Source organism: Rhinopithecus roxellana, chromosome 2, assembly GCF_007565055.1.
Source record: "Rhinopithecus roxellana isolate Shanxi Qingling chromosome 2, ASM756505v1, whole genome shotgun sequence".
In the NCBI taxonomy this organism is placed as follows: domain Eukaryota; kingdom Metazoa; phylum Chordata; class Mammalia; order Primates; family Cercopithecidae; genus Rhinopithecus; species Rhinopithecus roxellana.
In genome coordinates, this window is record NC_044550.1 from 136,170,543 (window position 1) to 136,183,837 (window position 13,295).

The window sequence follows — 13,295 nt, forward strand, 5'->3', positions numbered from 1 at the left end:
GCAGTTTGTAGGCATTGCATGAGACATGGGATAATTCTAAAGCCTTATGAATTTACTATTTCAGTTTTGTCTTTGCTGTAAACTCGCAGCATTAAACAATCACTGTTGTTAATAGGCTTCTTTTTGAAACAAATATGTAAAGTGTACAGCTGGTCTTGATGAAAAGCAGCTATTGGCCTTTCTTTTTCTTTGAACTTTAAAGCTTTGGAATTTTGTATTAATCCAGTACAATAATTACTGAGTTTTCTAATTTTGTTCTGGTAATATACTTCCCTGACTCGTAGAAAAATACCTCCTCCCTCCTTCCCAGTTTTGTATTTGATCATATTGTTAGTCTGTTGTTCAATGTTTTGCCTGGTTTCTCTCACGTGTATGTGTATATAAACTCATCTTGGTGATCCTCTACACAGCTGTTTGTAATGCCAGAATTATTTCTGACATTCCAAGTTTTTTACAAAATAGATTTTTTTTTTCTGTGATTAGCCATTTGACTACTAATACTGGCTAATGTATTTTGAAAAAAAAATTGTCCATTTTTTTCTCACTGATTTTGATGTAAAATGTTTGCATTTGTCTTTGACTTGTGTTTTATTAATACTGACTGGCATATTAAAAGTCACCCTGAGCTCAACTTAATTGTCTAGAAAAAAAATGAAAAAGGGTCTGTGGCTTGGACTACCAGGCAGAAGGCCTGGTGTGAGCACAGGTGTGGGGTTAGGGAACAAGCACAGCCATGCTGAGGAGGAGAGAGAAAGTGATGACCAAAAACAGGAAATCCAAAAACCTAGAAAGTCAAGGAGCCAAATGAAAGTCTTTTATCCTGCATCAGCCATTTAACCTCATAAACACTGAAAGTGAACATTGTCTTTTCGCGATAGTGATAGTTCTTATTTTCTTGTAATCTTGTAAAGGAAATGGATTTTTCACATCACACTGTCCCCAGGAAATTTTTCACCAGCCTGTCCCCAGGAATTAATTACAGTTAAAATGTATCCCAAATTAGAATATTATTTTTAGTAAGGCATCCTTCTGGATTAGGCTGCTAGGAAATTGAGTTAGTTGCTGTCAGTCATTCACACCCTGCACAGACATTAATTTACCAGAGCCTTGGTGTGGAATGCGAGGAGCTTATTATAAGCAGGACTGGATGGTGGCCAGAGTGTGAAGGGGACAGAAAAACACAGAGAGGCTAAACCTGGGGACAGCTCCAAACCTAGAAGGCACTGTTATTATGCTCATTTTACAGAGGAGGAAACTGAAGCACAGGCAGGTCAAGACCATGCTGCCCAGAGTCGAGGAGCCAGGATCTAAACCCAGCCAGCTTGCCTTGTCATCAGAGCTCACACAAATAAGCTTGTTCTGTAGTTATGCAGGATTGCACTGTGGTTAAGCACACAGACTCTGGGTTCTCATTCCAACTGCTCTGCTACTTCCAGCTGTGTGACCATGGAGAAGTTACTTGTCTGTGCTCAGTGTCCTCTGTAAAGTCAAGATAGCAGTAACTGTCTCATGGAGTCCCTTAAGTGAGTTAATGGTGTAACATGTTATGGTGGCATGCACATAGTCACCATCAGTAAATATAGTCTATTATGCCTGAACCCCAGATGGGCACATGTCCTTGAAAAGTCTAAAATTCAGAACTCTGAAATCCAGCCTGTGAGATCCTGGAATCCTCCAGCAGCATTCTAACATCTCTTGGCTGCAGAATTGTGTGCTGCTTCCCAGGGCTGGAAGGTGTATTTGTATTAATATAGTGTAATAATATGGCCACGTATCCACCTAGTTCATCCCTATAGTAGGCAAACAAGGTGATGTCAAAGCCTTGGCTGGGCCCAGCCCTGGTAACCTTCCCTTCTCTCTTTCATGTATACTCTCTCACTCATATTCATAGATGCCCTGCAGGACTGGTTAGCCTGCAGAAAAGGCAGGAGGGTGAGGAGAGGTGAGTGGGTGCGCTTGTCCACTCAATTGTGCTGCCTCTTGCTGTGCTGAACTTGTGGGTCCAGGGACTGTGTTTGGACCTGAAGGGGTCTTACTCTCCCTTTAACTTTAAGCCTCAATTTGCTTATCCCAGAGCTTTGTCCCCTGCTGTGAGCCTGTCTCGGTGTTTATCCTGGATGACATGCACTCCCTCGGCTAGCAGTGAATAGACTATGGCCTGACCAAGAAGCCATGACAGATGAGAAGAACTTCAAAATGCACTTTACCATGCTGGGTTTTTTCTGCTGGCTGTCTGCACCTTTCTTATGAGCTATGATTGGCTCCAAATCTATGGCACCTTCTGAAGCTGTCATGGTGACTGAGGGCATCATTTGAAGCATGTCACTGCTACCCCAAGATAGGTTGTGCTGGGTCTGGGTGGAGTTAGGAGGTCTGGAGACTATGCCTCTATTTCATGCATGGACTCTCCATCCATCAATCATCACCTCATTCTTTGACTTCCTGTTTACTTCTCTTTTTTTTTTTTTTTTGAGACGGAGTCTTGCTCTGTTGCCCGGGCTAGAGTGCAGTGGCCGGATCTCAGCTCACTGCAAGCTCCACCTCCCAGGTTTACGCCATTCTCCTGCCTCAGCCTCCGGAGTAGCTGGGACTACAGGCGCCCGCCACCTCGCCCGGCTAGTTTTTTTGTATTTTTAGTAGAGACGGGGTTTCACCGTGTCAGCCAGGATGGTCTCGATCTCCTGACCTCGTGATCCACCCGTCTCGGCCTCCCAAAGTGCTGGGATTACAGGCTTGAGCCACCGCGCCCGGCCCTTCCTGTTTACTTCTTTCTGCTTCCCCTGAGGATCCACACATCCATCCGTCTTTCTATATCTATCGTTTCATCTACTCACCCATTCATCTATCTATCCATCAGTTAGCAAAGGGTTGGTTAGAAGCCCCCAGGATCTGGATCCATGAACCAGACACAACGGAGGTGACACAAAGAAACACAACATATTATCCATGTGTTTAAACCAAAAGTCAAGGAGTGCTATCCACCTTACAGTCACTCCTGCATTCAGAGTAGAGTTCTGCCCTTATCCTTAGGTTTTTGATGCCTTCTGTAGTTCCATTTTACAGCAGAAAAGGCTGAGGCTGAGAAAGTGAGGTTCTGTAGCTGAGTGGCAGTTTGGATTGGAGATCAGATGTGCAAATGTAGGCATCATTCTCTTTTTGAGTTCTCCACCTCAGGGTCCCAGAGCTGCTTAGTTTTCTGGGGTGGGTAAGGTTTAATGTTGACGGGATGCATTGAATAGTGCTCTCTCTTTTGGAGTCTCAGTGGATTCCTAGCCCTAGAAATGATTTAATGATGGGAAAATCATAGGTTTCAGAATCTCATGTTCTAGTTCCAGCTCTGCCTCAAACTTTGTGTATTATCTTTTTCTTTCTGAGCTTCAGCTTTTTCATCTGCAAAACGGGACTCAAGCCCCTATTTTGCACAGCCTCAGGGTATAAAGATCAGAGAGGAGATGGGATATAGGAACATTTTGTGAACTCTAGAGTGTTGTGAGTGAAAGCCTGCCAGGGACTGACAACCCTGAGGAAAGGACATGTTAGCTCTCAAATCAAGTTTCTTCCTCATTTTTAACCTCAGACACAAACATTTTTTCTTGAAGTACATGCTTAAGAAATTCCTGTTGGTCTCACTTCCATGGCACCTCATAAGATAAAACCCACTGGCTCAGAATTCCAGACAGCCACTGGCAACAGAGTAGCACCTGCTTGAGATGGGTGAGACTCCCTGACAGGAGAGGTGAGCCACCATTTTTGCTCTTTGGATAATGCAGCCATTGCAGCCTGTGGGCTTTGAAGAGTCCAAATGATCCAAATGAGGAAGAAACCCCGTAGCACAGCACAGCTGCTTTACCAACATGTGGCCAACTTCTTTAAATGGGACTCCAATTCATTCCGCTCACTGGGTGACTCCTCCCAGCAGGGGCCTCCAGGCACCCCCAACCATATTCTATGTCAGAATTCTGATTTTTGTCTGGGATGGAATGCCCAGGGAGAGGGGCCAGGCTGCCACCTTTGTCATTTGGGTGACTCAGTCATTCCAGCCAGCAGGCTTTGGAGAGTCCAAGTTGACCAGGGTAGAGGTGGTGCCTCACCATTGGCATTGCTGTTTTCTTGAGGCATGGGTTGACTTTTTCTTTAAATGGGACCCCAATTCATTCCTCCTTACTGGGAGTGTCCTCCCAACCAGGGATTTGTACCACCCCTGTTTATGTTCTAAGTCCATCAGAGTTCTAATTTCTTTGAGATGGAATGCCCAGGAGCGCATGGTGGGCTATCACTTTTGCTGTTTGTGCATCTCAGCCAATGAAGCCTGTGGTACTTGGAGTGCCCAAACCGATCAGGGGATGAAGGAATCCCCAACACAGTGTTTCAGAATTTTCTCTTTAGCTCTGCTAAAACTGGGTTCTTGTCATATGACCAAGAAAGATTAGGCTCATGGACACACTGATGGATAAGCAGCAGAATTTATTGGGTGAAAAGGAAAAAGGAAAAAACTCTCAGCAAACCAAGAGGGAATCTTGAACATCACGCAACCACACAGGAACTGAAGATGCCAGGCTCCTCCCTTCTGCAAAAGGTGTAAACGTTCCAGTGGCTCCACCCCACTCTTCCAGTGTGCAGGTGGGTAACTAGTCCATTGCAGGCACACACATACAACACCCTGGGCAGGTTCCCTCAACTGCCTCCTGCATCTATCATCTTCCACCCTAAAGAAGTACATCTAACTGCCGTTAGAATAAAGATAAGGATGAAGACCAATCTTAACTGCTTCCTGCTGACAGAGGGTACTGTTTTCAGAAAACAGCAGTCTGATCTCCCTCAGGGGCCTATCTAAGGGTTCCTGGCAAGAAAAGGTTATTGTTTGAGGCTCCAGTCTGGTTGCATGATGTTTTGGACTTTGATGGCCTGAAGGTGAAGAGACAAACCAGGTTATTAGAAAACATGTATTAAAACAAAGCAGTGGTGGGAGTAAGGACAGCTTAAAAATCCCAAAGCCTTTTACCAGTTTGCACAGGGAGAGGGAGGCCAAAAGCCCAGCTGGCAAAACAACTTGCATGCTTTTGCCAGCATGTCAGTCTTCTGGCAAACCCTTTTGGGAGCCCAGTCCTAAGCCAACCAGTTTAAGGTAATGAAAATTAACTTTTCCTAGTTTGGAGGATGCATCCGAAGTGAGTGTCTCACATTACAGAGACACAATTACCTGTCAGTGAAGAGGACAGAGGAGAAAGGAAAAAAGGCATTTTTTTCTCAAAGGAGTCCCAGGGATTCAGAACGCAATCAAAATAGGTTCAGACTCTAGATGAATGGCCCCTCATCTAGAAAGAGGGGAGCAGGCATCCCTGGTTCTCTTCTCTTCCTAGAAAACACTCAGGGTATGTGAGGGAGAGAAGGAAGAGCATCTTCATTACCTCTTCCATCCTTGTATCCCTAAGTCTTGGTGACTGCAACAGGGTGCTGCCCATGGGTGTCAATGTGGCTTTTACCCATGTTAACAGGGGGGCCTAGGGGGTGGAATATCCGCTCTTACCCCCATACACCCTATATGCTCTGCTGTCAGGAGTTTGGAGTTCCCTAAACCTCATTTATGCCATGGGTACGAGAGATTACCTTTATCCATGAAACTGGAAGTTTGTCTTAATCAGCAGGAATTAGTCGTGCTCACCTACACTGTGCCTTCTAATCTCCATTATCATCTGCCTCCTAATCCCGTAGATCCAGTTTTCTTTCCTAGGGCGTTGACCCGAAGATTGGAATTGAGACTGGGACAAAAATGTGTCTCTGAGTGGTTTCACAGACTGTCATAAGCTAAATGCTAAGGTGAAACTGTGGAATTGAGTCCTCCTTTAACAAGGGAGAGAAAAGGATGTCTTATGACATACCCAGATAACTAGTGGCTATAGTTATGCTTGCTAAGATTTGGGTGGGCACTCTATTTATTCCTACCACCTGACAGGATTTGCATAATAATTGCCCAGAACTAGAATGCTGATCCAGGTTTTTACATTTCCCATCCCTTTTGTTCCTTCTGAGCTGTAGCCAGAGACTGATGGTTGGTTTATAGGAATAAGCAGGTTTAATCTAAAATGTAGGCAAAAACTTAAAGACAATCAGTGAGTCTAGAATTTAATGATGGTAAGTATTGAAACTGAATTTCTCTCTCTCGGGAGGCCAAGGCGGGTGGATCATGAAGTCAGGAGATCCAGACCATCCTGGCTAACACTGTGAAACCCCGTCTCTACTAAAAATACAAAAATTAGCTGGGTGTAATGGCGGGCACCACCAAATTAGCTACTTGGGAGGCTGAGGCAGGATAATGGCGTGAACCTCGGAGGTGAAGCATGCAGTGAGCCAAGATCATGCCACTGCTCTCTAGCCTGGGTGAAAGAGCGAGACTCTGTCTCAGAAAAAAAAAAGAAAAAAAAGAAAAAAAAGAATTTTTCTCTCATTTGTATTACAAAACCATGGGCTGGGTGCGGTGGCTCACAACTGTAATCCCAGCACTTTGGGAGGCTGAGGCAGGTGAATCATGAGGTCAGGAGCTTGAGACCAGCCTGACCAACATGGTGAAACACCATCTCTATTAAAAAAAAAATAGAAAAACTAGCTGGGCATGGTAATGTGTGCCTGTAATCCCAACTACTCGGGAGGCTGAGTCAGGAGAATCACTTGAACCTGGCAGGTGGAGGTTGTAGTGAGCCAAGATCATGCCACTGCCATCCAGCCTGGGTGACAGAATGAGACTCCATCTAAAACAAAAAGCAAACAAAAAAACCATGATAGGACAGTGTTGTTTGCAAAATAGTCTTCAGTCACATACTTGGCCTGATTATTTGCATAAAGTACAGCAAGAATAATTATTTCTATACAGGCCTTTTAGATTGGCTTTGATGGAACTCTGTACCACAAAGAATCTCAGATAGGACTTTCCAAAGCTAAGTCCAACCATGGGTTTATATTCGCAAATACCTGTGAGTTGGGTAAACTCCTCTCTTCTTGAGGTCCCAAGAGCATGTGGTTCCTGGGCCTGTTGGAAAGTGACATTCTTTACTCACTGCAGGTTAGGAATCTTGTATGGGGACTGTGTAACAAAGCATAAGTCCCGTTTTTCCAAGAGGCTTTTATCAGCTCTACAAGTCAAGCTTAACTCCTTAAAGGGAAATGTACCCTTCCAGTTAAAGCCTTGGTGAAACAAGCAGTTTCTCCAGTTGCATCCTGTTGAAAAAGAAAAATGAATTCTTATTGCACTGATGCAAACAACTGTATTGTCATAAGTTAAGAATACTCACTAGTTTTGAAGTTCTAGAGAAGCCAGGCAGAGAGAAAAAGATAAATGTGCTCCAAATTTTGTTCATAGGAGTATACCTTACTCAATTATTAAAGGTTATAAATAGCTCAAAATAAGTTTCCTTGACTCCAAAAAACAAAATAAGAATTAGCAATGGTCCAAGCGTAAGTAAAAATAATAATAATAATAATAATTTCAGTTTTCTATTAGTTCAGTCCATTTAGCTAACTCTTGTTCTGCTTGATATTTGTGAACTTTATTTCATTGTCATGATCTCCAAAGTTATTTGGAAACCTGCTTTTGAGAGCACCTGTAACAGTTCTGCAGCTTATTATAAACCATCTCTTGAAAAGGATCTAAACAAGACAACAATTGTCTTTGAATAACAAAATGTTCAGGGTAGTTATAGTCAGAAACACAATTGACAAAGAGGTTTGATAATCTCTCTGGTTTACAATAACTTAACATAAAAACCTTAATTTTGACAGCATATACTCAAGACATTAGAATATCAGAAATCCAATTTTGGAACACAGATTAGTATCATTTATCAAAATATAACCTAAAGAAAACTGAACACCATTTTGTCAATCCCATGTAACTAAATATGTCAAATAATCCGGTTTATCTCTTTTGGATACCTCAGGGGCCCTCTGTAGCATTCAAAAGTCAGGCATGAGAAAAGACAATTTTGAAACTGAAGCTTGATTTTGGGAAGAAATGTTAGAGGTTTAAAACACCTGATGTTATGAAATAATTCCAGATTACCATGTTTATTTTGTCACAATTGTTTAAAAAAATTTACAAAAGTAAAGCCCTTTTATAACACTTCACAAATTTTGCTAAAGAGCAGATTAGTGCCTTAAGAGTACCTTGTTGTGCTATTATTTAAATGCTTAATTTACCAAAAAAAACATATAATACCCTTTGTAATTTAATGTTCATAGACAAAATTTCTTTGGCAAGATGAATTTTATAGAAACTTTTTATAACTTGTTTAAACTTTTAGCTTTATCTTATCTAAATCAGAACAATCCTTTAACCCTAAACAAAAATGTGTATTTTGACGACATCTGCTTTTTACCAATAATTGCTAAGTCTGTTTTTATTTCTCAGTGATTAAAGTCTTGTGAACTTCAATGTACCACAGCTTTTACCTTCCCTTCAAAAAATATTTGATCCAAGAACTCGTTTTTCTCTAGCTCAATTACAGCTTTGTAAAAATAGACATTACATAGATATAACACATATGTAACTACACAGATAGGCAAAAAAGAATCCAGTAGCTATAAGATGTTTTGTTTCCCAATCTCCTGATTAGATTATTGGCCTCTCATGCATGTATTAAGAGTGGAAAAACAGGCTGGGCGCGGTGGCTCAAGCCTGTAATCCCAGCACTTTGGGAGGCCGAGACGGGCAGATCACGAGGTCGGAGATCGAGACCATCCTGGCTAACACGGTGAAACCCCGTCTCTACTAAAAATACAAAAAACTAGCCGGGCGAGGTGGCGGGCGCCTGTAGTCCCAGCTACTCCGGAGGCTGAGGCAGGAGAATGGCGTAAACCCGGGAGGCGGAGCTTGCAGTGAGCTGAGATCCAGCCACTGCACTCCAGCCTGGGCAACAGAGCAAGACTCCGTCTCAAAAAAAAAAAAAAAAAAAAAAAAAGTGGAAAAACAAAATGGAGAAAATGGAGAAAACTGAGAACTCTCAGTCAACTGAGAAGAATTCTTTTATTCAGCAAAACAAGGTCCAATAAAAAAAAGCCTTTAAATATACCTATAACTTGGGCCAGGCACGGTGGCTCATGCCTGTAATCCCAGCACTTTGGGAGGCTGAGGCAGGTGGAACACAAGGTCAAGAGATTGAGATCATCCTGGCCAACATGGTGAAACCCTGTCTCTACTAAAAATACAAAAATTAGCTGGGTGTGGTGGTGTGCGTCTGTAGTACCAGCTACTCGCGAGGCTGAGGCAGGAGAATCACTTGGACCCAGGAAGCGGAGGTTGCAGTGAGCCGAGATCACACCCCTGCACTCCAGCTTGGCTACAGAGTGAGATCAGTCTCAAACAAACAAACAAACAAACAAAATATATATATGTGTGTGTGTGTGTGTGTGTGTATATATATGTGTGTATGTGTATATATATATGAAATTTGGATACGTACTTTTAATTAAGCTGAATATACTTTAGGAAAATTCTTTTAAATTCCCCATTACCTGCTTTAGCTGTGCCAAGCAGCCAATATTTCTGGCTTTCAGACTTTCCTAAAAGTAACTGTACAGGTGAAACCAACAAGCACCAATTAAGGTTATGATTTAACTGTGAGTTTCAAAGGGGTTAGCAGTTCTTACAAAATCTATTTTATTATTATTTTTTTGAAATGGAGTCTTGCTCTGTTGCCCAGGCTAGAGTGCAGTGATCTTGGCTCACTGTAACCTCTGCCTCCTGAGTTCAAGCAATTCTCCCGTCTCAGCCTCTGAGTAACTGGGATTACGGGTGCCCACCACCACACCCAGCTAATTTTTGTATTTTTAGTAGAGATGGGGTTTCACCATCTTGGCCAGGCTGGTCTCGAACTCCTGACCTCGTGATCCAGCTGCCTCTGCCTCCCAAAGTGCTGGAATTACAGACGTGAACCATTGCGCCTGGCCACAAAATCTAAAACCTTTAACAGCAACCCAGAAAAAGGAAGGTTTAAGATAAAACTCAAGAGTTGTTCATGAAGAGAAGATAATCACCAAATGTCAAAAGTCACACAGATACCAACTCAAAAGTACTCATTCCTTTACCCAGGACTGAACCCAGACTGCAGAGGCTAAAGCAAAATATTGCCATGTGGTTACAGATCATGCTCCCAAGGACATAAAACAAAATGGAGGCCTGCAGCAAAGATCCCTACTGACCAAACAGGAAGACATGCAAAGGGCACCAGATTGTATACAGCTTAAGACCAACTTCACCATTTTTTTTTAATAATTAAAACTTTACAGAGAATATACACAGTGATACTTGGTGTACTGGTCTAGTAAAATGTTCTCTAAAATGGGGGGAAAACCCTCTCACTTAAAAGTTAACTGCTGATGGGGTGGAGAAAATGAATAAAAAAGGTTTAAGGGTAGGACAGGGAAGAAGCTTCTTATGCAAATGGATTATTTTCTCCAGGGCTCGAACAGAGCTGGAGTCCTTGGTCAGAGGATGGGGAGAAACAGCGGATAAGTGGCAGAGAACTCACTGCCCAAGCCATGCACTCTGGCCCCAACCTAGAGGGTGCAGGGGAGTAACCATTCACTGGTCCATCTCATGTGCACCTGTGACTGTTGGGGTGGGTTGGTGTGCTGTTTCCTCTATTCTCAGAAGTACAAGGATGAAAACGCTTAGAAGCAAAAGGGAAAAAGATTCTGGGTTTGCATCTTGCCCTTCCTCAAGGCCCATGTCTGGGCACCAGAATTTTTTAGAATTTTCTCCTTAGCTCAGCTAAAACTGAGTTCTTATCATGCTAAGGAAAGATTAGGCTCCCAGTCACCCTAAAGGATGAGAAGCAGAATTTATTGGGTAAAAAGGAAAAGAAAACAAACAATCAATCAAACAAACAAACAAAAAAACCCAACCTCTCAGCAAAGAGCAAAGTGAGAGGGAATCTTGAACACCAGGCCATCACATAGGAACTAAAGAGGCCAGGTTCCTCTCCCCCTGCACAAAGTGTGAACTTTCCATTGGCTCCATCCCATTCTCCCAGTGCACTGGTGCGTCTCCAGTTTATTGTGGGCTTGTGCAGACAAGACCTGGGCAGGTTCCCTTATCTGCCTCCTGCATCTATCAACAGCACAGATGCTCTACCAAAACACAGCCAGACGTTTTCTTCCAAACCATGGCCTCCAGCCACCTCCTACAGATGCATTCAGGCAGGGAACAGGTCAGTATCCCCCTAGGATGGAGATCCCAGAGGAAGGGGCAGGCTGCTATCTTTGCTGGTTTTCAGCCTTTCCTGATGATACTTCCAGGTACTGGAAAATCCAAGGTGACTAGGGTCTGGAGTGGAGCCCCGGCAAACCAGAGTCACCCTACAAAATAGTGGCCACATTGTAAAAACAAAAACAAAACAAAACAAAACAAAACAGAACAAAAAACCCACAACCCCATCCAAAGGTCAGCAAAAGATTGAAGGTAGATAGGTCCTGGATTGAATTCCCCAAAGTTGGGCTTTTTGTCCACACAGCCAGCCAGAATTCTGTCTGACGAGAGTAAAATTGCTTGTGATTTTCACTGAACCTGGCCAAGAGTTTTTCTTATATATGTACCCCCGGCTCCTTTCTAGAGAATTTCTCTTCTTGGCCAGGAACCCAGTTCAGAATGCTAATAAATGATTTCTGTCCCAACTTCATATAACAATTGATCAATCTGCCCAGGCTACTTTAAACAAAGCAACCATGACTAGAAAACATTTTTTATTATTTGGACCTGGATTATAGTAACAAAGTAAAATATTGTTAGAGATCTGATGATATGGTCTGGCTTTGTGTCCCCATCCAAATCTCATTTTCAATTTTAATTCAAATTGTAACCCCCACATTTTCAGGGAGAGCTATCATAAGTGATTAGATCAGGTGGGTAATTCCCTTATGCTGTTCTCATGATAGTGAGTTCCCACGAGATCTGATGGTTTTGTAAGCTTTTCTTCCCTTTACACAACACTTCTCTCTCCTGCCACCATGTAAAGTAGGATGTGTGTGGTTCCCCTTCCACCATGACTAAGATTCCTGAGGTCTTAGCAGTTATGCAAAACGCTAAGTCAATGCAACCTCTTTTTTTCCAAATTAGTCTCAAGTATTTCTTCACAGCAGCATGAAAATAAACTGATCAGTAAATTGGTACTGACGCAGTGGGGAACTGCTATAACGATACCCAACAATGTGGAAGTGACTTTGGAACTGAGTAACAGGCAGAGGTTGGAATTTTGGAGGACTCATAAGAAGGAAAGATGTGGCAAAGTTTGGACTTCCTAGAGACTTGTTGAATCGCTTTGACCAAAAAGCCAGTAGTGATGGACAATGAAGTCCAGGCTGAGATGGTCTCAGGTGGAGGTGAGGAACTTGTTGGGAACTGGAATAAAGGTGACCCTTGCTATGCTTTAGCAAAGAGACTGGTGGCATTTTGCTCCTGTCCTAGAGATCTGTGGAAGGTTGAACTTGAGAGATAATTTATGGTATATGGCAAAAGAAATTAAACAGCAAAACATCCAAAAGTTGACAGAGCATTAAAGTTTAGACAATTCACAGCTTAATGATGTGGTAGAAAAGAAAGACCCATTTTCTCAGAAGAAAGTGAAGCTGGCTGCAGAAGTGAGGAGCAAATGTTCATCACCAAGACAATAGGGAAAATGCCTTCAGGGCATGTTTGAGACCTTTGTGGCATCCCCTCCTATCACAGGCCCGGAGGCCTAGGAGACAAAAAAAAATTTCATTGGCTGGGCCCAGGAAACCCTGCTGTGTGGTCTCAGGACTTAGCTCCCTGGATTCCAGTCACTCCAGCCAAGGCTAAAAGGAGCCAAGGTACAGCTTGAGCCATTGCTTCAAAGATGTAAGCTCCAAGCCTTGGCATCTTCCTCATGGTGTTGGTCCTGCAGGCACACAGAAGAACTGAAGTTTAGAAGCCTCAGTTTAGATTTCAGACAATGTGTGGAAATGCCTGGATGTCCAGGCAGAAGTTTGCTGCAGGGGCTGAGCCCTCATGGAGAATCTCTGCTAGGGCAGTGCAGAAAAAAATGTCAAGTTGAGGCCTACACACAGAGTCCCCACTGGGGAACTGCCTACTGAAGCTGTGAGAAGAGGGCAAAGTCCTCCAGACCCAAGAATGGCAGATCCACCCTCAGCTTGCATTGTGTGCCAGAAAAGTCACAGACACTCAACACCAGACTGTGAAGCAGCAGGGAGACTACCCTGCAAAGCCACAGAGGTGAAGCTGCCCAAGGCTGTGAAAGCTCACCTCTTGCATCAGTGTGAATTAAATG

General features: G+C 43.1%; 1 protein-coding gene across 2 annotated transcripts in view; it reads right to left on the bottom strand.

Annotated features, from left to right (window-relative positions):
- Positions 1-6,654: 6,654 nt before the first annotated feature.
- The window catches only part of LOC104673656 (zinc finger protein 595), a 47,280-nt gene continuing 40,639 nt past the window's right edge, over positions 6,655-13,295 (bottom strand). Inside the window, exons 5-6 of one of the 2 annotated variants that reach the window (XR_004054286.1) lie at positions 6,967-7,212; positions 6,712-6,746 (exon numbers count right to left, since the gene is read on the bottom strand). Coding sequence is in view for 1 of the 2 variants with exons in the window: in XM_030920958.1 (XP_030776818.1) it covers positions 7,141-7,212 (72 nt within the window). In the remaining variant the exon portion in view is untranslated. Of the gene's footprint in view, positions 7,213-13,295 lie in introns of both variants that reach the window. The other variant, XM_030920958.1, reaches the window with a different exon arrangement.